A 25,992-nucleotide genomic window follows, 5' to 3' on the forward strand; every position below is an offset into this window, starting at 1 on the left:
ACTTACATAAACCTACACAACCACGCACATTTTCTAAAGAAAAAATAGCATGCTACTTTTTGAATTGTGGTCTTTATGTTCTGTCAGCCTGTGGTGGGAGAGCAATTATGGGAAGGCTGTTAGCAATCACAGGGTATGCTATACCAACTTAATAATTTACAATATGCATAGAAAGTACCGGAAAAAAGTAAGTCTTCCTGCACATTTGATCTTACTTCCTTGACTTCTTATCTTATCTTAAGCAGATTAAAAAAAAATTTCCCTTTAGATCCGTTAAGATTGCCAAGACCATTAGGGAGCCTAGATAAGAACATGTAAAGGAGAAGGTGAAATTATTCTGGGGGATTTGATACATACACTATGGTTTCCTGATATTCTGATTAAATAAAGGTAGGCTGGTAATATAGACCACTTGCAGATTCCAGCAACATATCACGGATGGTTAATACCACCATGCTTGTACTCTACATGCCTAGTTCATGGCTTGTGAGGCTTTTTCCAGAACTGAAGACACTGGGCTGTCCAGAATATGGGTTACACAAAGTATTATCTGGAAAGTCTTAGAAACACTACAAAGGGAAGATATCATCTTGGACTATTCAGAATAAGTAGGAGGGACCACCTCAAGGACCGGTCTCTCTTGCAGTTGAGTCTATGGTATCACCTCTTAGGTGGACAGGCTAAGATTTTTCTTGGGAAGGTGGTTTTTGAGATGATAGCTTTTCTTCCAGTGTTCTTCAATGGGCAACTACTCCTATGCTCATCCAGAAAGGCCACAGAACTTAAGGCTATACGAGATTTACTCTTACTTCATCCTTGGGTCTCACAACATTGAAGGAAATGCATAAGGGGGAAAGGAGTGATATCTGATCTGCAAGAGGAGTTCTTCAGACATAAGCTCAAGGGAAGAGAGTGAGTGTTTCAGAGTACAAGATTAAGATGTTTGAGCATGAGGAGATGACTCAAAAAACTAAGGAAATGTAAGCGCCTTTAATGAAGGTGCTGGCACAGATTCAGGGGAAATACAAATGTAAACACTGCTCAGATCCAAACTGAAAGTCCTGTTCCTGTGGTGCTATACAGGGATTGATAAGAAAGTGTACTGGCTTTTCAGTAGTAACTGAGGTTAAAAAATTTGGATGCAAGTGTCCAACCAGAGCAACCTAGTCAAAAAGGGTGTTGATGTCAAAAGCTAAATCTGCGTCTCAGAACGGAGAGTGCTCTGTGCGCTGACCCTCATTTCCTATGGTTCATTAATTACAAGACACATTTGCACCTGAATTTTTCTCTGGACAGGGAGAAATGGGCTGCCTATAAGATTGGCTTTGGAAAATGAGTGCTTTCTAGGTGGCACCTGTGCGGAGAGTACATCTTCCTCTTCAGAAAAAGAGGATAATGGAATGGCATCCTCACAATGTTCATAACAACAGACCTTGGATGGATTTCAAGAGCTCTTTTTCTTAGCCTTTGGATTGGAGAAAGGCCATCTAGCTGGAGACACTACCTGTGTGAGCTTACAAAGCATCCTCTATGGAATGACTTTCACCTTCCTCTAATGCTTACTTTGAGCCCTAAGGATGTATGTGTTACAGGGATTGGTTCTTTGCCATGTGCTATTTAACATTTTTGTCAATGACCTGAAAGAAAGCATATAATCACGGATTATGTTTTGAGATGACCCAAAGATTGGGAAGAGGTAAATAATAGAGAGGACAGGTCACCAATGAAGAGTGATCTTGGTAGCTTGGTGAACTGCATTCAATCAAGCAATGTGTGTTTTAACACAGCCAGAATGTAGAATTGTACATATAGGAACAAGGAATTTAGGCCATCACTACAGAATGAGGGACTCTATCCCGGGAAGCAGAGATTGTGAAATATACCTGAGGATAATGGTGGAAATCAGATGAATACAAGAATGCAGTAAGATGCAGTGGCCAAATGGGCTAATGAGATCCTTCGATGCATAATCAGGGGAATCTTGAGTAGAAGTAGAGAGGTTGTTTCATCTCTGTATTTGACACTGGGGAGACCGCTGCTGGAATACTGTGTCTAGTTCTGGGGTCCACAATTCAAGAAGGTTGTTGATAAATTGTGAGAGTTCAGAGAAGAGCCATGAGACTGATCAAAGGATCAGAGAACATGTCATGTAGTAATAAATTCCAGGTGCTCAATCTATTTAGCTTAAGGAGGATAAGGCTGTCTTTAAGTACCTACATGGGGAACAAATATTTGATAAAAGGCTCTTTAATCTAGCAGACAAAGGTATAACAAGAACCAATGGCTGGAATTTGAAACTTGACAAATTCAGACTGGGAATAAGGCACACATTTTTAACAGGGAGGGTAATTAACCATTTAAACAACTTACCAAGGGCTGTGATGAATTCTCCATTACTGACCGTTTTTAAATCAAGACTAGAAATTTTTTGATAACTGTAGCAAGGCGACCCCTCACCGGCGCGGCGCCTCCTGCTGGTCGTCCTGGGAATTAGCTCTCCAGCTCCGGAGCGCCCTCTGCTGGCCGGTGGCTCACCTTATGTTGGCCCATGGGTCCCTCCCAGACCCCGGTGCCCCTTTCGTCAGGGTTCTGCCCACCGCAGTACTCCCGCAATCTCTGGGTCTCCAGGGGAACCCCCAATCCTCTATCCCCACCTTGCCTCAGTGGCTACTGCCAGTCATCATCTAGCCCCCACTCACTGGGGCAGACTGCAGTCTGTAATCCACTCATCACTGGCAATGGGGGTTTGGATCTGCTGCCTTTGCCTAACCCTGGGGTACACCTCTGCAACCCCAGTACCTGCTCTGGGCCTTCAGCAAGGCCTGCAGCCTGGGTGTTTCCCAGGCTGGAGCTCCCCAGCTCGTCTGGCCTTCCCCCAGCCCTGCTCCACTCCAGGTACCCTTATCAGCTCCCAGGCAGCCCAGTCCTCCTTACTCAGCCACTGGCTCACAGCCCTTTTATAGGGCCAGCTATGGCCTGATTGGGGCGTAGCCCCAGCTGTGGCTGCTTCCCCAGTCAGCCTACCCTATTGGTTCCCCGGAGCAGCCCTTTCCCAGGGCTGTTTTAACCCCTTCAGGGCTGGAGCGGGATAACTGCCCCGCTACAATAACATATTCTATAGTTCAAATGAGAATTAGATCAGGGTAGCCCTATTATCTGTCAATAGACAAGGCCAAACTAGATGATCACAGTGGTTCCTGCTGCTCTTGTATTTGATGAATCGGTGTGGTTTATGCCATTCGACTACAGAATTAATTACCTTTGTCCAGGCAAGTTAACTATTGGAACAATTTACACAAAGCTGGGAGGGGCTGCAAGCACTTTGGAGGACAGGATTAGAATTGGGACAAATGGGAGAATTAGTCTGAAATCAACATGATGAAGTTCAATAAACATAAGTGAAAAGCACTACACTTAGGAAAGAACATTCAAATGTAAACTATAAAATATGGAGTAACTGGCTAGGAGGTAGTACATCTGAAAAGGATCTGGGGGTTAGAGTGAATCACAAGTTTAATATGAGTCAACAGTGATGCAGTTGCGAGAAAAGGCTAATGTCTTTATGGGGTATATTAACAGGCGTATGATATGTAAGACACGGGAGATATTTGTCCTGCTGTAGTTGGTGCTGATGTGGCCTCAGCTAGAGTTCTGTGCCCAATTCTGGGCATTACACTTTAGGAAAGATGTGACAAATTGGAGAGTGTCCAGAGGACAACAAGAAACATTATAAAAGTTTAAAAAAAAATCTTACTTTTGAGGAAAGGTTGAAAAATTATGTATGTTTAGACTTGAGAAAAGATGACTGACCTTATAACGATCTTCAGATATGTTCAGGGGTATTATAAAGAGGGTGGGGATCAGTTGTTCTCCATGTCCACTGAAGGTAGGACAAGAAGTAATGGGCTTAATCTGCGGCAAGGAAGATTTAGGTTAAGATTTTCTTAATAACTTCTTACTATGAGAGTAGTTAAGCTCAGGAATAGGTTGCCCAGGGAGGTTGTGGAATCCCCATAATTGTAAGTTTTTAAAAATAGGTTGGACAAATACTTGTTAGGGATGGTCTAGGTTTACTTGGTCCTGCCGTAACACAAAGGGCTGGACTTGATGACTTTTTGAGGTCCTCCCAGCCCTACATTTGCATGTTCCTATATTTACAGGAAGTTTCTCCTAAGACTGAGGTGGCAGCATGGGAGGAAAGAACAAAGGTACTTGTTTGAAAATTTAACGAGTGGGTGATGGAAGGTGGTATGCTGGTCCAATCACAAGTGGGAATCGACATCTTGATAGTGATTCAGAGATGCTAGGTGGAGTGGGGATAGGTGATGAAAGGCCTGGAAAATGACGACAGGAGCTTATGTTTGATGCAGGTAGAGAATGGTTACTGGTGGAGGGAGGCAGAGAAAAGTTACATAATTAAAGTGACCAATTAGGAAAATGATCTTATTGTAATTTTATTCATATTAAGCTATTGCTAATAGAGTTGTACTACAATGATGCAACGTACAGTACAATTAATTTATTACCCTATTTGCAGTTTGGAGATCTTTCTGCTCCTGAATCCTGAATATTCTGATGGTTATTTTCATACTAGAACAACCGTGTCTTACTTATGAAAATGAGTAATTTTATTTTCAGATATTGGATAATGTTTAAAAGATTTTAAACCAGAATTTTTCTATTCCGTGAATTTGTTTTCAGTGTAAAGTATAATATAAGGCTACATTTGAAAACTTCACGCTAGAACAGAAGGCAATGGCCCAATTCCTGAATGTTGTTGGATGTAGGGGACACTTCCCGTTAGCGCACTACAATCTGCACTAGCTGCTTATTTGCTCCTAAGTGCAATTGAAGATGCTGATAGGAATCTTAAAACTCTGTATGTTTTGGTGTTACGTACATGCTACTTCTCTCACCAAATACCACAGGTGGTGCATGGGATGTGGTGTTGTGCTTTAGCCAATAGTCTGAGGAGGTAAAAGTTTGGGAGGCTGATGGCAACACCTATTGGCACAGGTTTTTCAGTCCGGAAACTTGCTCCCAATTTTGGTCTGATATATCATTTATTGAAGGCTGAAGTAGAGTTCTAAATGGCATGTTTATTTAGGGTTTTGCCAGAGGTGAGTAGGTGGGCAGGTATACTTTCCTTTCAGAGTTATGTAGGTAACTGGGAATGTAGTCTATTATTGTCACATGACATTGGCAAATGAGGGCTCTCCTTAGATGCAGCCAGTTGTTGGCAGCTTGATGTTAGGGAAAAAATCATATTGCACCCTGAATAATGGCTGTAAAAATGGCATTTTGAGATTGCATGTATAGCCACTCCCTGAGGTGTGGGTTAAGCTTCTGAGACAGGTTTGGAATGCAGTCCACACCCATGAGGCATTGTCACCATTTGTCCTGCTAGCCTCGATGCCTTCCAGTGGTTTGCTGATGTAGTTCCTAACCAGGGATGCTCACAACTAGCCTGCAAGCTTGCAGGTCACACCTTGAAGTACATCTGTACTAGACAGCTCTGGTTTAGCAGCTCTGCCCTAGGAGCCTGTCTGCAGCCCCACTGTGGCTTCCACCACGTTGGTTACAATCAGCAAAATAACCCCAACACACTCCCAGTCCTAATTTCAGTTCAGAGAAATAATAAGGTTTGCTTGTTCTAAAGACACTAAAACACATCACAGCTTATTAACGGGGGTAAATAACCTTCCATTTAAACAAAACACTGAGTTGATTTATATTAATAGTAAAACAAGATTATTAACAAAAGAAGATAAGTTAAGTGATGCCAACTAAGAGGAGTAAAGTTAGAAAGGGTTACAATCAAATAAAAGTGAAAACATGCATGTAAAAGTCTAAAACTTAATCTAGCGAGATACAGGCTTTGTTCAAGATGTTTTTTCTCACCTATATTTGGTTCCCCGAGACTTCAATCCTCTCCCCACCCCAACCTTGGTTGAAGGACCCATCTTTCTCAGCTTGCAAGAGCTCTGTTACATTGTTAACAATGTGACCACTCTGGACAGCACTTTCAATTCTGATGCACTAGCCAGGTACACAGGAAAAGCCCTGGGAACTTTTGAATTTCATTTCCTGTTTGGTCAGCGTGGCGAGCTCAGCAGCACAGGTGACCATGCAGTCCCCCCAGAATCGCAAACGAGCTCCAGCATAGAGCGAACGGGAGAGAGAGAATCTGATTGCTATATGGGGAGAAGAATCTGTGCGGCAGAACTCCGATCAAAAAGAAGAAATGCTAATATATATGCCAAAATCGCACAGGGCATGATGGACAGAGGCTACAACAGGGACACACAGCAGTGCTGCATGAAAGTCAAGGAGCTCAGGCAAGCCTACCAAAAGACAAAGGAGGCAAACGGTCGTTTTGGGTCAGAGCCCCATACATGCCGCTTCTATGATCAGCTGCATGGCATTCTAGGGGGGAACCCTACCACTACCCCACCACTGTCTGTGGACACCTGCAAGGGGGGGGGAGTCTCATGCAACACGGAGGAGGATTTTGTGGAGGAGGAGGAGAATGCGCAGCAGGCAAGTGGTGAATCCATTCTCCCTGGCAGCCAGGACCTTTTCATCATCCTGGAGCCAATACCCTCCCAAGGTGGGATCCCCGACCCTGAAGGCGGAGAAAGCCCTTCTGGTGAGTGCACATTTGCAACTACAGTACAGGGTTTAAAAGCAATAATGTTTAATGTTTGGTTTGCCCTGAAGACTTGGAATGCATTCGCGGCCAGTACAGCTACTGGAAAAGTCTGTTAATGTGTCTGGGGATGGAGCGGGAATCCTCCAGGGACATCTCCAGAAGCTCTCCTGGAGGTACACTGAAAGCCTTTGCAGAAGGTTTCTGGAGAGGGCTGCCTTATTTCATCTTCCACGGTAGGACACTTTACCACGCCAAGCCAGTAGTCTGGAATCATTGCAGCACAAAGCATGGCAGCGAATGGTCCTGGGTTTTGGTCGCATTCAAGCAACATTCGGTCTATATCTTTCTGTGTTAGCGTCAGGAGAGTGATATCATTCATGGTCACCTGGTTGATATAGGGGAATTTTTGTAAGGGAACAGTATAGGGACCCCGTTCATGCTGGGCTGTTTGCGCTTGGCTAAAAGGGATCATCCCTGAGAATAGCCATGCGGCGTGGGGAAGGGTGAAGGGATCATCCCAAATAGCCACACGGAAGGGTGGGGGGAAGTGTGTGCTGCACATCTGCCCGAAAACCACAGCCCCTCCTTTTAAATGGCAAACCCAACCGGCATTGCTTGCTATAGGAAAGGAGGGTGCTGCAGTTTGAAAACATTCCCACATGTTATGAAGGCGTTAGAAGCCAAACCTGCGTACCCTTTGGCTTACCATGGCTTCCTGGAAACCAAATTCTGTTGCCCAGCTGTGCGTGATGTGTCACCATACCAGCAGATGCTCAATATAAAAGGCAAAATGCGACCTTGTACCTAAAGCACATGTGCTGTCTGCTGTGAATTGCTTGATTCGCTGTGAAAGGGTCTCCCTTTTGTTCTCAGAAATGAATAATCTTAAATGTTACTCTCCCTTTTTATTCCCCCGCAGGTGCAAATGTTTCTATGTGCCCTCATCATCTCCGTCCCTGAGGTTATCACAGATTAGAAGGCGAAAAAATCGCACTCGTGATGACATGTTTTCCAAGCTCATGCAGTCCTCCCGCACTGATAGGGCACAACTGAATGCATGGAAGCATTCAGTGGCAGAGTACAGGAAAGCATTAAGTGAGCGCGATGAGCAGAGGCAGGATGCAATGCTGAGGCTAATGGGGGAGCAAATGGACATGCTTAGGCGTCTGGTGGAGCTGCAGGAAAGCCAACAAGAGCACAGACCGCCGCTGCATCCACTGTACAACCGCCTGCCCTCTTCCCCAAATTCCATATCCTTCTCACCCAGATGCCCAAGAACGTTGGGGGGAGGCTCCGGGCACCCAGCCACTTCACTCCAGAGGATGGCACAAGCAACAGAAGGCGGTCATTCAAAGAGTTTTGATTTGTAGTGTGGCTACAATAAGCAATGTGGCCTTGTCCTTCCCTCCTCCCCCACCCCACCCTATCCCACCCGGGATACCTTATCAGTGATCTCCCTTTTTTTTTTAAATAATAAAAAGTGCATGGTTTCAAAACAATAGTGACTTTATTTCCTTTGCCAGCTGTGATCGAAGGGGGGAGGGTGGTTGGCTTACAGGGAGTTAAAATCAACAAAGGGGGTGGGTTTGCATCAAGGAGAAACTCCCACAACTGTCACACTGTAGCCTGGCCAGTCATGAAACTAATTTTCAAAGCCTCTCTGATGCACAGCGCGGCAATCTGTGCTCTTCTAATCGCCCTGGTGTCTGGCTGTTCAAAATTGGCAGCCAGGCGATTTGCCTCAACCTCCCACCCCCACATACTGCAGTATAATGCGCGAGGTGTTTACAATGCTTGCAACAGCACCGGTGAGCTGAGCGGGCTCCATACTTGCCGTGCTATGGCATCTGCACGGGTAACCCAGGCAAAAAGGCGCGAAATGATTGTCTGCAGTTGCTTTCACGGAGGGAGGGGAGAGTGACGACATGTACCCAAAACCACCCGTGACAATGTTTTTGCCCCATCAGGCATTGGGAGCTTAACCCATAATTCCAATGGGCAGCGGAGACTGCGGGAACTGTGGGATAGCTTCCACAGTGCACTGCTCCGTGAGTCGATGCTAGCCACGGTAGTGAGGAAGCACTCCGCCGACTTAATGCGCTTAGTGGGGACGTACACAATTGACTGTATAAAATCGATTCCTAAAAATCGACTTCTATAAAATAGATCTAATTTCGTAGTGTAGACATACCCTGAAATTAGCTGACAGGAGCAGTATATCTAATTCATATATAAATAAATTAAATAAATATTAGGCCCACTCAGCTTTAATACTAACATGTTCTGACATCTTGTTGCAAGTCACTTAAGGGACACTGGCTAGTTTTAAAATATTAATGTATTTTACTCTGTTACTAACTCTTGAATACAATAATTGAAACAATTGTAGAAAAATCTAGATTACTTTCTATCATTTAGTCTACTTACTTTTTGCAGTTCACCAAGCTTGGAATAGATCATTTAACTTTTGGAAACATCCTATAAGGGCACCTGCCTGGGGCTCTAGGGGTGTTAGACCACTATAAATAATAATAGACTAGAAACTGACATTAAACAGGAGTGAAACTGACACTTTCAAGTCACTTTCACTTCTGTTTAAAAGTTAGTTACTTTCCAGAAGGTTCTTAAACACAACACGACAGTGATTTAGTTGTAGGTCTCACAGGAGAATATTTAAAACCAGACACCAAGAAAATTCCACATTTTAAAGTTGAGGGAAAAAATTGAGTCTTGTTTATTATTTAGAGTTGGTGTGTGTGTGTGTTTGTTTATTTATTTATTTTAATTTTCTTTTTAAGTACTGTTCTGTTTGGACACTGTCTCAGTTTCCATTGCAGTAAAATGGGAATAATAATACTTGGCTGCCTGCCATATGGAAGTATAAGGAGTAGATTGAAGTCTATGGGGCAGGAGCTGGACTGCCTTAATGGTTTGTAGAGTGCCTAGCACAATGGGGGACTCATACTGATTAAGGTCTTTGGGTACTACTATAACATAGGTCAGCTGTTGAGATGCCCGCTGGTGGTAGCTGAAGGAGACTTAACTGGTGAATGGGATGTTGGTGGAGTACAGATTGATCTCAGTGTTGGCCAGCAGCACAGCCTTCATCCCCCAGGAGGTCAGCATCTGCGGGCAGAATTTGAAGCACAGCATGGACACACACCTGTCCTTGAAACTGCAACTGCTAATGAACCTGGTGCTTCTTCAAGTGCTTGCTCATGTCGATTCCAAGTAGGTATGTGCGCGCCATGTGCACAGTTGCCGGAAGGTTTTCCCCTAGCAGTACCTGTCGGGTCGGCTCAGGTGCTCCCTGGAGTCGCGCCTTCATGGTGCTCCATATAGGACCCTCCCGACCCGCTGTCTCTCTAGTTCCTTCTTACCGCCAGTAGTGGTCATTGGAGCGTTCTCTTTCATTTTCGAGCGATCCCCTAGTGGACTCTTAGTTCCTACCTGTAAATAGTTTAAATAGTTAATAGTTCTTAGTACGTGTACTGTAGTTTTTTGAACCCCTTTGTTAGCAGGGTTCTCTTCCCCATTCCCTTCCTACTTTCAGGGCCAGGGCATGCCTCGGTCCCAGGGGTTTAAGCCGTATGGGGTCGCCCAGAAGCTGATGCTAAGAGGCGACTCACACACGTCCTGCTTGAAGTGCCTGGGGGAATCCCATCAAATGGCTAGGTGCAAAATCTGCAGAGGATTCTGCCTCCGCACCAAGAAGGAGAGTGACCACAGGCTGAAGCCACTGCTGAGGGAGGCAGCCCTGCGGCCGCAGTCGGAGTCAAGCCCCATGGACCAGGCACCGGGTTCTTCAGCATCGGTGTGCAGCGCACCAGCCTCGATCAGGAATGCAGCACTGATGAAGGACTCTGGGGTCACCAGCACCATTGACTCCAGGCCCACAGAGGGGTCTGTTGAGCTGGCACCAGTGGAAAAGGGTCAAGTGGAGGACTTGTATCTCCTCGCTACACAGAGATCTTTGAGGCAGCCAGGGATCTAATAGCCCTGACGGGCCTGCACTCTCCCGACCAGCGTGAGAGGTCATCAGTCCTGAAGCCTCCCGCACCACAAAAGACTGCTGGTGCCATCCCAGGGGCAAGCCGGCGATGATGTGGCACTGCTTGCCCTCTCTCCACCACTGCTCCACCATGGTCTCTGCACTCAGACTCCTCTGCAGACTTGGAGGCGGAGTCCTGTCTCCAGGAGTAGCTGGCACTGAGGGCAGAGACATCCCCGGAGATGGCACAGTCCTTTCCACCCATGGCATGGCCAGTGCGGTGGCAGATGCCAGCACAGTGGCCGTTTTGGACCCTGTGGACATACCATCAATTCCTGGGGTCCTTTTCAGGACGATCCTTCTTGGTCACGTCAGATGGATGAGCTCCATCCAGGATGCTGCCGGCACTGCGGATGACATAGTTGTTGACACTGCAGTTGGCACCACAGTCTGCACCGAGATGGGCACAGTCACAGATAACTGAGATTGCTTCGAGGAACTGGATTGTCAAGAAGGCCCCGATGAGGAAGCAGTGGGAACATCTTCGGTGCCTACCCAACTGGATGGTAGAGCCCACCTGGAACTCCTAAAAAGGGTGGCACAGAATCTGGGTATCCAGATGGAGGAGGTCACTGAGGTATTGGACCTTATGGTGGACATTTTATGCTCCCTGGACTCCACGAGGGTGGCACTCCCCCTTATTAAGACCATTCAGGAGACCACTAGGACCTGCAGACACCAGCCTCTCTGACCCCCACAGCAAAGGGGCTAGAAAAAAAATATTTTTTGCTATCTAAGGGGTACGAATATCTCTCTACATGCCCCCCACCGGACTCCGTGGTGGTGGCGGCGGCTGTCAACAAGCAGGAGAGGCAGGGGCAACAGGGGCCCACTTCCTGGGCAAAGGACACAAAGAAGCTGGATCTCTTTAGGAGGAAGGTGTATTCCACTGGAGGGCTCCAGCTTCGCATTGCGAACTAGCAGGGAATCCTCAAGTCGCTATAATTTTTAATCCTGGGACGCAATGTCGAAATTCAAGGAGTTCGTGCCAGCAGACTCCAAGTCTGAGTTTTCGGCCTTGGTTGATGAGGGCAAGTTTGTGGCAAGGACCTCATTGCAGGCCTCGATGTAGTCAGCGGACTCAGTAAGCCGCACCATGTCTTCGGGGATTGCAATGCGTCGTTGCTCCTGGCTTCAGGCCTCCCAGGGGAGGTTAAACATTCTATTCAGGATCTCCCTTTCGAGGGCTCCATTTTGTTTTCAGAAAAAACTGACTCAAAGCTGCATGGCTTAAAAGACTCTCGAGCCACTCTCAAATCTCTGGGGCTGCACACACCCGCCACACAGCACAAGCATTTTAACCCCCTGCCTATGCTGCGCCCATATCAGGGGCATTCTAGGCAGGACTTCTATAGAAGAAGGAGCAGAAACCATCAGCGTCACCAGTCTCAACCCCCTAACAGCCAGGGGTCGGGATCGTCAATATAACCCCCAGGACCTAGGCAGGCTTTTTGAAGATGCGCCCGGGGGTGACACACCCAAATTTTGGATCTGTTACTTCCTTTTTGGCCCGTCTATCCCATTCCTACCATGTGTGGTCCCAAATTATCTCGCATGGTAGAACTGGGATATTCCCTTTAATTCAGTTCAACCCCTTCCTCCCACCCCCCTTCAGGGACCTCTCTCACGAGCAACTCCTAATACAAGAGGTACAAATCCTCCTATTAGGAGGAGCAGTGGAGGAGGTTCTGTAGGAACTAAGGGAAAAGGGGTTTTTACTGCTGGTACTTCCTCAGACCGAAAGCCAAAGAAGGTCTCAGACCCATCCTAGACCTGCGCAACCTTAATAGGCTCATGAAGAAACTAAAGTTTTGTATGGTCTCCTTGGCCACCATCATCCTGTTCCTGGATCCAGGGGATTGGTATGCCACCCTCGACCTGAAGAATGCATACTTCCATATTTCCATATTCCTGCCCTGCAGGATTATGGAACACATTCACTACCAATTTACAGTCCTTGGGTATTCACCAAATGCATGTCAGTCATAGCCGCCTTCCTGAGGAAAAGGCAGGTTCAGGTATTCTCCCATACCTGGATGACTGGTTGGTCAAGGGCTGTTCCAGGGTGCCAGTGGAGCAACAGGTCAATTTGATAAGGTCCATATTCGACAGATTGGGTCTCTTGCTGAATGTGCAAAAGTCGACTCTAACCCCCACTCAGAGAATAGAGTTCATAGGGGTGGTGTTAGACTCCAGGTCAGCCAGCGCTTTCCTACCACAGTCCCATTTTCAAGCTATGCACAACATTCTACAAGACCTCAGGCAGTACCCCATGACTAGTACAAGGAATTGCTTAAAACTCGTCTGGCACATGGCATCTTTCCCAAATATAGTGCAACGCGCAAGACTCAGACCTCTCCAGGCCTGGCTAGCATCAGTGTATTGACTGGTCAAAGTAGTCACATTCTCACTGCGGGTTCTCGAGACTCTTCAGTGGTGGCTCGATCTGCGAATGGTGTGCAGAGGTGTCCCTTTCTCCAAACAGCACTCCTTGCTGTGTCTGGTTACCGACGCATCAGCAGTAGGATGGAGAGCACACTTCAGAGAGCACAGAACTCAGGGCCTCTGGTCTCCAGCGAAGCTGTTTCTACTCTCAGTTCCCTGATACTGATGTGCAGTTCGTCTGGTGTGTCAAAACTTGTAGGCTCATTTGGAAGGCAGATGCGTATCAGTGCTGACAGACAATACAACAACAATGTTTTATATAAACAGACAGGGTGGAGCACACTCCTCTCCCCTATGTCAGGAAGCCCTCAAGCTCTGGGACTTCTGCATAGCCCACTCGATACTCCTGGAGGATTCCTACCTCCCCGGATCGCAGAACGAGCTAGTGGATCATCTCAGCAGATCTTTTCACAATCACAAGTGGTCCATTCACCCGGACGTGGTAAACAACATTTTCCAATGGTGGGGAGTTCCCCAAATCTTTTTTTTGCCACAAAGAGCAACAGGAAGTGCCTACAGTTCTGCTCCTTCCTGAATCACAGTCTGGGCTCACTAAATTAAATAAAATAATTTAATTTAATTAATTGATTAATTAATTAAATTAATTCACTGGCACACAGGTTTCTCCTTCCATGGAAGGCCAACCTGTTCTACACGTTCCCACCTATCCCGCTCGTTCACAAGGTCCTCCTCAAGATCCGCAGAATCAGTGATACTGATGGTGCCAGCCTGGCCCTGCCAGCATTGGTACACCATGCTGCTGGAGTGATTAGTGGACACCCCAATCACCCAACTTTAGTTCCGGATTTGATCACCCAGCTTTCTGGCCAGCTCCAGCATCCCAAATCTCACATCTTTCCACCTCATAGCTTAGAAGCTGCATGGTTACACTCGATAGAGCTCACATGCTCAGATCATGTTAGGGAGGTACTCCTTGGCAGTAGGAAATCATCCACCAGGGCTACCTACTTAGCCAAGTGGAAGAGATTCTCAATTTGGTGTTTGCAGAGCCATACCTCTCCAATGCAATCTTCGGTACCCTTTATCTTGGACCACCTGCTAAATTTGAAGCAGCAGGTTTGTCACTCTCATCGATAAAGGTTCACCTGGCCACCATTTCAGTGTTCCATCCAGGAGAGGCAGGCCACTCAGTCTTTGCTAACCCGATGGTGCTGCATTTTCTTAAAGGACTGGATAGGCTGTACTCACAGGATTGGCAACCGACCCTGCTTGGGACCTTAATCTGGTGCTTTCAAGGCAGACGGGGCCTCCATTCGAGCCATTGGCAACATGCTCACTGCTCTATCGATCATGGAAGGTAGCTTTCCTGGTCGCAATATCTTCAGCTAGAAGAGTGTCCAAGCTCAACGCCCTCACATCTGACCCTCCGTATGTCATCTTTTACAAGGATAAGATGCAACTTTGGCTGCACCTGGCCTTTCTCCCTAAGGTCGTCTTACATTTTCATGCCAACCAAGACATCTTTCTCCCAGTTTTTTTCCCCGAAGCCTCACCTAACAGCCAGGAGCAGAGGCTCCACTCCCTGGACGTTTGGCACGCATTGGCTTTTTATATTGAGCGAACAAAGCTGTTTCATAAATTGAACCAGCTGTTCGTTTGTGGTGGCGGACAGGATGAAGGGCCTCCCAGTGTCCTCCCAAAGGATATCATCATGGATCATCCAAGAATGCTACGATCTGGCAAACATACCTGCCCCCGCGCTGAAGGTTCATTCCACTAGTGCTCAGGCTTCCTTGGTGACTTTCCTGGCCCAGATCCCGATATAGGAGATCTGTAGAACGGCAACGTGGTCCTTGGTCCACACTTTTACTTCTCATTATGCCATTACCCAGCATGCCAGAAACGATGCAGCATTTGGCAAAGCGGTGCTTCAGTCAGCAATTCCATAAACTCCACAGAACTAGGCCTCATCCACCCATCCATCTACATCTAAGCCACAATTTTGAAGTCTTGGTCGAGGGTATGCACGACCTCCCCACACCTCTAGTGCCAACAGATACCCCATCCCACAATTTTGGTGGTTCTTCACACAGCGCACAGTCAGCCTGTGGAACTCCTTGCCTGAGGAAGTTGTGAAGGTTAGGACTATAACAGGGTTTAAAAGAGAACTAGATAAATTCATGGAGGTTAAGTCCATTAATGGCTACTAGCCAGGATGGGTAAGGAATCGTGTCCCTAGCCTCTGTTTGTCACAGGATGGAGATGGACGGCAGGAGAGAGATCGCTTGATCATTACCTGTTAGGTTCACTTCCTCTGGGGCACCTGGCATTGGCCACTGTCGGTAGAGAGGATACTGGGCTGGATGGATCTTTTGGTCTGACCCAGTATGGCCGTTCTTATGTTCTACGCCCATTTTACCATGCCTGGGCTGCGATAACCACAGATCAATGGGTTTTGGAGATCATACAATCTGGCTACACCATTCCTTTCACAGCCATCCCCCCTCCCCTCCTTCCTTCCCCATCCCTCTTCAGGAACCGCTCTCACGAGCACCTTCTGCAACAGGAAGTAGACCACCTCCTACTGCTGGGTGCTGTAGAACTAGTACCACATCAATACCGAGGGAGGGGTTTTTATTCCAAATATTTCCTGACAGAGAAGAAAGGAGGGGGATGGAGACCAATCTTAGATCTCCGAAAACCCAACAGGTTTGTACGCAACCACAGGTTCAAAATGGTCACGCTGGCCACAATAATCCCAGCGCTAGACGGGGGGGGGGGGGGGGGGGACTGGTTTGCAGCCCTTGACCTCCAAGATGCATACTTCCATATTACAATACATCCTGCCCACAGACGGTTTCTGCGGTTCACAGTAGGATCCAACACTACCAATACAGGGTCCTTCTCTTTGGACTGTCCACCGCTCCCCACGTATTCTCAAAAACACCACAATAGACCTGTTTCACCAGCTAGGTCTACAGTTAAACGAATAGAAATCCACCCTGGAACCAACCCAGCGATTGGAGTTTATCGGAGCCGACCTAGACTCCGTACAAGCCAAGGCTGTATTTCCAAACCACGGATTCACTCCATTGACCAGTCTTATTTCCACGGTGACCATCTGCCCGCAAACTTCAGTGAGGACATGCCTTCAGATTCTGGGACGTATGGCAGCTACGACTTTTGTAGTAAAGTATGCCAGACTCCATATGCACTGTCTGCAGCACTGGTTAAGCACAGTCTATGCACCCAGCAAAGACTCTCTCAACAGACTTGTGACACTGCCACCAAGGTTTATCCTCTCCCTACAATGGTGGACACAGCTAGGGAATGTATGCTCCGGGATTCCCTTTCAACAAGACACCCCCCCCCCCCCATCGGTGATTATTACAACAGATGCCTCCCTGATAGGTTGGGGCGCCCACTTGGGTCACGACAATGTACAAGGCAAGTGGTCCGCAATGGAAACCCGACTACATATCAATCTCCTGGAACTCCGCGTGGTACACAATGCATGCCGACACTTCCTCCCACTCATACGAGAAACCTCAATCTCTATTCTCATCGACAATGTGGCGTGCATGTTTTACATCAATCGCCAAGGAGGAGCCAGGTCTCACTAGCTATGCGTAGAAGCCATGAATTTATGGAACTTCTGCATCCGCAACAGTATAAACATCACAGCATCATACCTACCAGGATGCCAAAACATTGCAGCCGACAACCTCAGCAGGCACTTCTCATAGGAAGACAAGTGGGAAATCCATGACAGTGTTCTAGGCACGATATTCCAAAAATGGGGCCACCCAGTAATTGACCTTTTTCACCTCAGCGGCAAATCAGAAATGTCCATTATTTTGCTCCAGGGCAGGCCTGGCACCGGGATCGTTAGGGGATGCCTTCCTCATCCCGTGGAACGCGTCACTCATGTACGCCTTTCCGCCGATACCACTGCTCCCAAGGGTCATCTGCAAGATATGACTCGACAGAGCATACATCATTCTCATTGTCCCCACATGGCCCAGACCGACTTGGTTTCCATACCTCTCACGTCTAGCAGTCTGTGCCTCACAACTGCTGCCTTTCCGGACGGACCTCCTGTCCCAGAACAAGGGTCTGACGCTCCATCAAGACCCAGTGAAACTCCATCTCAAAGCGTGGCTCCTCCCTGGTTCCAACATGGGGAATTGAAGTGTTCGGAAAAAGTAAAACAGGTCTTAGTAAATAGCCATCACCTCACGACTAGAAATACTTAACGCCACAAGTGGAGAAGATTCTCCCTTTGGTGTCAGCAAAAACAGCTGGACGGGACCACGGCGCCTCTATCTATGATCCTAGACTACCTACTAGAACCTAAGGAACGGGGTTAGCCATAAGTTCTATTAAAGTACACCTGGCTGCCAACATGGCCCTCCACAAACAGATAGAAGGGGCTTCAATATTCGCTCACCTGATTACACGGCGCTTTCTAGCAGGTATACAGAACATGTACCCAGAAGTACGCCAACCTGCAGCACCACCATGGGATCTCAATCTTGTGCTCAAATGTCTCACAAGACCACCCTTCCAACTTCTAGCAACCTGCTCGCTCCTACATATGTCAATGAAAGTCACATTCCTAGTGGCAATCACGTCTGCAAGATGTGTCAGCGAAATAGGAGCATTGATGGCTGAACCACCGTACACTGTATTTACCAAAGACAAAATCATGTTACATCCTCACCCAAAATTCTTGCCTAAAGTGGCTACAAATTTTCATATTAACCAAACCATACACTTACCTGCCTTCTATCCCAAGCCACATAACGATTCTCGAGAAGCAATGTTGCATATGCTTGATGTCAGATGGACTGTAGCCTTCTACTTGGACAGAACTAAACCATTTTGCAAGTCACCAAGACTATTGTCTCTACAGCAGAGCGCTCCAAGGGCTCTACAATATCTACCCAGAGACTCTCCAAATGGGTCTCTACCTGTATTCAAACTTGCTACCACCTGCATCACAAAGAACCCCCTGTGGACATCAGATCCCACTCAACGCGAGCCATGGCAACATCGATTACATTCTTGAACAATGTCCCCTTAATAGATATTTGTAGAGCTGCAACCTGGACATTGGAGCACACTTTTGCAAAGCATTACACTATCACCTAAGGCCTTGTCTCAGACTCTGTCGTTGACCTCACAGTGCTCTCATCACACACTTATACATAACTCTGAACCCCTACCACCTCTGGTGGGGTACTGCTCTACAAGCACCTAGAGTGGCGCACCCACAGGGACACCACTCGAAGAGGAAGAAGTTACTCATCTTGTGCAGTAATGATGGTTCTTCAAGATGTGTTCCCCCTGTGGGTGCTCCACTATCCACCCTCCTCCCCTCTACTTCGGAGTTCACACAGCCGAGCTCTGTGGTAGAGAAGGAACGGAGGGGATGGTGGGGGATGTGTGTGCTACAGGAGGTTCCAATGGCTACACGAGACGACTCCTTTGTGCGCCCTTCCCCCGACCGAGTACTGCTGCGAGAAATCTCCGGCACAGGGACGCATTGACACCTAGAGTGGAGAACCCACAGGGACACACATCTCGAAGAACCATCGTTACTGCACAAGGTGAGTAACTTCTTCTTCTTCTCTCTGTTCCAGTGAACAGTTTCACCAGGAGAGACTGAGCAAAATAGCCTGTAGTCTGATGGTTAAAATGCCCACCTGTCAGGGGGAAGACCTAATGGACCTGAGTTTCAAGTCCCTGCTAAAAAGAGGGGATTCAAACCTGGGTCTCCCACATCCCAGGAAGTGCCCTAACCACTGGGCTACACGCACACATTTGTTGGCCTGAAACAGACTTCCAATTTGCTGACAAATTCCAAACATTTTCAAAACAGAAAATATTTTTTCTTTTTTTTTTTTTTTTAAGTTTGTAGGCCAATCTGAAAAATCAATTATCTGTCCAGCTCTACTAGACAGTACTACTTGTACTGCATCTCTAAAGACTCTGTACTGTCTTCACTCAGACTGCTCACAGGAATGGAGATCCACACAGGATAGGATAACTAAACAGGGTTTATTTACAAGAGCATTTATATAGAAATTCATATTCTGGCCTTAGGAGCCTAGCTCATTGCATTGGCATACCTGCTGTCAGGTGCGGCTCTGTTTTTTGTTGCCCCAAGCACTGCAGTCAGGCGGTCCGCTGGTCACGCGGATTCGGCGGTGTTTCTGCGGGTGATCTGCCGGACCCGCGCCTTCGGTGTACCCGCCGCCGAAATGCCGCCGAAGCCGTGGGACCAGCAGACCTCCCGCAGGCATGCCGCCGAAGGCATGCTGCGCTGGTGCCTGGAGCCGCCCCTGCCTGCTGTCTTGCTCTTGCTGTCTGTCTCAGAGGTGGCCAATACAAGAGAGTCATTCCCCATGCCTGTCTTAAAGGGAGAGTGCACCAGTTCTCTAACTATGCATGAATACCATACAGAGTGTTCTGCTGTTTCTTGCAGTTCTGTAGTTCCGTTTCCAAGGCATGAGAGTCTAGTCACTCCCACTTTCTGGAATTTTTGTTTCTTTGGCATGTACCTCCATTGAGTTGATAAGATTTTTGGAATGGTTTTTCTGGTTGTTGGGTCATGTTCTGCATCTTCCCAGCTTTTTATTGGTGAAGGCTGATGTGTTTGGGAGGTAATTTTTACCTCTTTTATTTAATAAATAAATAAAAGAAAAGAACTTAAACCTTGTTCCTTGATGGTATTTGTCTTTGTTCTTTCAACCGTTTTAGTAGTTACTATATAATGTTTTCCTTTGGACATCTTTGAGCTCATTGCTTTCCAGGAGTAAGAATTCTGCACAGATGATATCTTCAGAGGACAGAAAACTACTTGATATCTCTAATGAAACAGAATGGAATTTATCTTGCAAGATTCTCACTCTCCCATCGCCCCTCAGAGTTTGGAGTGTGGTGTTTGTTTGTTACTGATTATGTTATGTATGTACATGTACTGAGTTTATTATTTCTGCTTTTGAGGACTGATTTTTCCAAATAGATGGTGATTGGCTTAATTTGAGGGAGGTCAGTCACAAACTAATTGTAACGTTCAAGACAGTTGATGTAGGTGCAGGTAAGAAGTGTGTGGAGGAGAGGTTGGCTCACACCCTTAAGAGACAATAGTACTTTCAGGCAGTTTCACCTATATCAGACTTAGATGCTGAAACCCAGGAGTGAGAATCCTGCAAGATGATATATTCCAAGCTTCAGAGCCCTTTACTACTTATTAGATATGATCGTAAATATATACAGTAAGAGATTGTTGTATGAAATTGCTGCTCTGGTGTAAAAATCAATATATCAGATTATTATTCCATGGCATTACAATAAGCATCTTGTTTTAGCTTCCCTGAATTAATTTAGATAAACATGTCATTTTTGTTCTACTTTTGGTAGTTAAAAAAAAATCTGATTTCATTAGGATGACTTTTTTTAAAAGGAACGGTTTGATTTCTTGATAGAGTTCAAAATCTATGAACAAATCCTTAATTTTAATTCAGACTTTGTTTATGATGTGACAAATTTATTAACAAAAAGTAAAAAAAAAAAAAAGCATTAAAATCATTTTAGAGAGAATTAACTTGATTAATGAAAACTTGATTAGTGAAATAATTTGTGACTTTACAAAGAGCTAATTAATTTTGACTAAAACATTTTTATATTAATGTTTTTTAAACTGGTACAATTATATAACTAAAAGTGTGTGTGTGTGTGTGTGTGTGTGTGTGTGTTTTTCCTGTGCCAGAGAGAATTATTCCTTTTCCCTCAAATGTGGAATCCACACTCCAAAATACAGTGATATACAGCCCAGGATGGGCAATTTTCAGCCTCGGATTGATGACAAATTTAAGATCAGATGCATCCTTGAGCCAATACGGCTAGAATTGGTTACTGTGTGATGCACCAGAAAGGGCAGATTTCCAATTTTTCATTAGAATAAAAAACTTCTTGTCCTACAAAAAATATTGAAGTATCAAGCCTAAAATATTGTCATGGTATGAAAAGACATTTTAAGGTCTGTGTGTATTTCAAGGATTACTTTTTAAAAATTTCCTTTCCTTCAAAACCTGTTTAGTTAGACTCAGGCTGCCTGGAGAGCCTGGTTTTACAGGAGAGGGTTATGAAAACTGGTTCCAATCAAAGTTTAACATTGTAAGACATTTCTAAATTACCTTTTCCATAAAATGGCAAATTATAGGGGTTTCCATTAATTGACATCACAAGCACTATATTCAATCTACAGAACTACCTTGAAAAGCTTTGAATCAATTGGAAATGCATGACAGTTCCCATGCAAAGGTGATGTCATTGCTGTACTCTAGTAAGAGAATTTACCTTCCAGCTGCCTCATTTCCTCTGCCACCACTGCAAAGAGCAAATGAGACTTTTATTTGTGTCCTCAAGACTAGGTTTTTCCTTAGATCTATCTTAAGATCTTATTGTAAGTAGTTTGCATAGAGTAGTATACGATAGTTTACTTGTCCCTTTGGCACCTTAAGCGCTTCAAGAGGTGTGGCAATCATACCAGAGATTGATACCCACATCCATTGCCTTCTGTGTCTGGGTGAGACTTAGTACCTCAGTGCACTTTTTGCCACATCTTCACTCTCCGCTCCACAAGGAGGAGACACTTGAGATTTATTGGTTTGAATAACATTACAACAGTGACTATTAAGACTCATGTTTTATAGTATAAACTGATCACAGGCAGGAGTCGGAAGAAAATTACCCATGTATGGGATAATATTGTGCAAATAAGTGAATGCTGAGTATTTAAACTTACCTCTGAACCATCCTGTACTGGCTTCTGTCAAACAAGATGTCTGTCCTTTATATTCTTAATTAATGTAGCTCTCTGGTATAAGAATCTATTTTGTACCTTTTCCCCCGTAAAAACAATATATTATTTCTAGGGTTGTCGATTAATCGCAGTTAACTCACGCAATTAACTCAAAAAATTAATCCCGATTAATTGTAGTTTTAATCGTACTGTTAAATAATAGGATACCAATTGAAAATTATTAATATTTGTGGATGTTTTTCTACAATTTCAAATATATTGATTTCAATTACAACACAGAATACAAAGTGTACAGTGCTCACTTTATATTATTTTTTATTACAAATATTTGCACTGTAAAAATGGTAAACAAAAGAAATAGTATTTTTCAATTCAACTCATAGAAGTACTGTAGTTCAATCTCTTTATTGTGAAAGTGCAACTTACAAATGTAGATTTGTCAGTCCTTCTTGTTCAGCCAGTCACTCAGGCTAGGTCTACACTACCCGCCTGAATCGGCGGGTAGAAATCGACCTCTTGGGGATCGAATTATCGCGTCTCGTTGGGACGCGACAATCGATCCCCGAATCGACGCTCTTACTCCACCAGCGGAGGTGGGAGTAAGCGCCGTCGACAGGAAGCCGCGGAGGTCGATTTTGCCACCGTCCTTACAGCGGGGTAAGTCGGCTGCGATACGTCGAATTCAGCTACGCTATTCGCGTAGCTGAATTTGCGTATCTTAAATCGACCCCCCCCCTTAGTGAAGACGTGGCCTTAGAGAAACAAGTTTTGTAGTAGGCATTGCAAGGTATTTACCTGCCAGATATGCTAACATTCGTATGCCCCTTCATGCTTCGGCCATCATTCCAGAGGACATGCTTCCATCCTGACCAATGTGAGATTTCTAAAGATAGCTATTGCACTCGACCGTAGGTTTAAAAAGCTGTAGTGCCTTCCAAAATCTGAGAGGGATGAGATGTGGAGCATGCTTTCGGAAGGTTTAAAAGAGCAACACTCCATTGTGGAAACTATAGAACCTGAACCACCAAAAAAGAAAATCAGTCTTCTGCTGGTGGCATCTGACTCAGATTATTAAAATGAACATGCGTTGATCTGTACTGCTTTGGATCATTATCGAACAGAACTCGTCATCTGCATGGATGCATGTCCTCTGGAATGGTGGTTGAAGCATGAAGGGACATATGAATCTTTAGCGCATCTGGCATGTAAATATCTTGTGACGCCGGCTACAACAGTGCCATGCGAACGGCTGTTCTCACTTTCAGGTAACATTGTAAACTAGAAGTGGGCAGCATTAACTCCCGCAAATGTAAACAAACTTGTTTGTCTGAGTGATTGGCTGAACAAAGAAGTAGGACTGAGTGGACTTGCAGGCTCTAAAGTTTTTTTATATTGTTTTATTTTTGAATGCAGTTTGTTTTTTGTACATAATTATATATTTGTAAGTTCAACTTTCATGATAAAGAGATTGCACTACAGTACTTGTATTAGGTTAATTGAAATATACTATTTATTTTGTTTTTTTACAGTGAAAATATTTATAATAGAAAGTGAGCACTGTATATTTTGTAATTGAAATCAATATATTTGAAAATGTAGAAAACATCCAAAAATATTTAAATAAATGGTATTCTATTATTGTTTAACAGCGCGATTAATCGCAATTAATTTTTTTAATCACTTGACAGCCCTAATTATTTCCTCTCTTGCTAATTTTTTAGTTTGTTGCATTAAAAGTTATTTTATAGCTACTGCTGCTAACATAATGGTAGCAATTATACATAACTAAATACTTTGTAGTAAGACATCACAAAATAAAGATGTTTCATTATCTTCCAAATTGTGTTTGGAGTTTTGTTCGAACAAATTCCTCAAGAAACAGTACACCTTTTAAGAACTGTTAAATTGCAGTTTTTTCCAACTTCTTAGCAGCTCTTTTTTTTTTAGCACACCTGGTGGAAGAGTTGAAATGGCCATCCTATCCCATATGAAGATTTTTGCTATCTCTTCTCTAATTTGTAGCTCTAAACTAATTATTTTATCAAATAAATAACATTCCATTTACCACATTCCCAAGATACTCTCTCACTTTCTTTGAGCCCTATTCATTGTCTTTAACCCAATCCTTGCACAGCACAGTTGGAGACAAACACTTGTGTTTCAAGGTACGAATTATACTATTTAAAATGCAAGACGACCGAGTCCTCTTTCAGCAGTCTGACTAGCAATGGCACATTCTAGTATTCAGCTTGAGTTAGCTGTAGCCTGTCTCATGGAGGATATTAATTTATGGCTTTGTACCTCCTAGCCATGAAATACAAACTATTTATGGTTTCCTTTATGATAAGATACTTAAAATCATGTCTGTGGAATTTTGGCTGCTGGCATGGGAAGTTTTCGCTAAATGGTATTAAATCATTCTGAGGTATATATTTGCTGTTTGTTTTCAGAGGAATTCCAGGGAAGAAATGTGGAACAATCATACTGGCAGCAGAGGAGCTGAACTGTTGCAGGGTAAGTTAATGTTTGCACTGCTTCTTAAACAATTTGTTTTTACGGTACTAATGAAATCTGATATTGGACCAGTTTTTTAAAGATACAGTTTACAAATGGGGTAAAAGAAATAGGAACACAATTACCTTTGTATGAAATTCTTTATTTATTGCTTCACTTAATTGTTCTTTTCAGTTACTATTAACCTGAATAGTAGAGAAGTGAAGAACAATTTGGAGCACAGAGACGTTCATATTAAACCTACTCTTATTGTTCCCCAAATTAATCAATATGAATCTCTTCTTAGTTTCTTAATCCCCAAATGCTAGTAAATTGTTTAACTATGTGAGTTATGGAGTTATATGTCCATTATGAGATTTTTTGAGAGAGAGAAGTGAGTAGCAAGAACAACAGCAAGCAAAAGAAATCTTTGTAGTTTTAGCTTTGTAATTCAAAGTTTGTCTATTTTGTACTTTGTGTGGCTAAAACAATTTAAAAAAAAAAAGTTTATTGGAATAAATAATATCTGGTATGAAAAGGAATAGCCCCCAAAAAGAGGCTAAATTTAAAAACGTTTAAAAAGATTGTCCCAGCCCAGTGATACTCTTGAGTGTCTAAATGTGGAAAAGCTGTAGGGACCAGGGAAGGAAGGGGAGAGTGAGGAGAGAGATTATTGTTATGGATAACAAGGAATGATTGATTCCTGAAGGGAGTTTTGAGGAGATTACTAAATAGAAGGATGGTGTTTATTGGAAAGAAAGTGAGATATTTTTCCAAGTGTAAGTGGTAACATAAGAGACGGTACAAAGTCAAGAAAGCAAAAACTAAGTGTAGGGATCAATAAAGCAAGGTACACCTCTACCCCCATATAACACGAATTCGGATATAACACGGTAAAGCAGTGCTCCGGGGCGGGGGGGCTGCGCACTCTGGCGGATCAAAGCAAGTTCGATATAACGTAGTTTCACCTATAACGCGGTAAGATTTTTTTGGCTCCTGAGGACAGCGTTATATCGAGGTAGAGGTGTATTTGGTAAAAAGCATAAGGAGCAAATAAGGAAGCAAATAAGCAAATAGAATGAAATTAAATCAAAGACATAAACAGGATGAAGTATGTAGAGGCTTGAAGGGATTTGTTAAGGGCTTTAATTTTTAGTAATTGGTAGTTTCATGCTGATTTTTATTCAACTGTTTTGACTTTTTTTTTACTGGATAAGTTTTTCCCATTTTTTTTCTCAATTTTTGCAGTAGTAACGTGTTTGTATCTTTACTGATGTATCCCAACATACTATACCCTGACAACTTACCATAATGCTTTTTTATGTTCTATTTTCTGTTTGTTTATTTAAAATATTTTATTAAGAACCCTAAATCCTGTGCCTTATTTCTAGTTTACTAAGGCTTGTATGTCCAATTGCAGAGCAGAAACTGTTTTAAATTGCATATTGCCCTAAAATGTAAATAATTATACAGATTATCCATTGCCTTTGGCAGCCCAACAGATTCCAAATATAGTGACCTTCAGGGTACAATGTAATGCCTAATTCTTCTTCGAGT

At 44.4% G+C, this 25,992-nt stretch overlaps 1 protein-coding gene across 2 annotated transcripts in view; it reads left to right on the plus strand.

The window, feature by feature from the left end:
- Window positions 1-25,992, plus strand: part of CPNE8 (copine 8) — a 250,005-nt gene that overhangs the window by 82,172 nt on the left and 141,841 nt on the right. For both annotated transcript variants that reach the window (XM_065399630.1, XM_065399638.1), the window contains exon 7: window positions 24,393-24,456. In XM_065399630.1, the coding sequence (XP_065255702.1) occupies window positions 24,393-24,456 (64 nt within the window). The remainder of the gene's footprint in view (window positions 1-24,392; window positions 24,457-25,992) is intronic.

This window comes from Emys orbicularis, chromosome 1 (assembly GCF_028017835.1).
Source record: "Emys orbicularis isolate rEmyOrb1 chromosome 1, rEmyOrb1.hap1, whole genome shotgun sequence".
Taxonomy (NCBI): Eukaryota; Metazoa; Chordata; order Testudines; family Emydidae; genus Emys; species Emys orbicularis.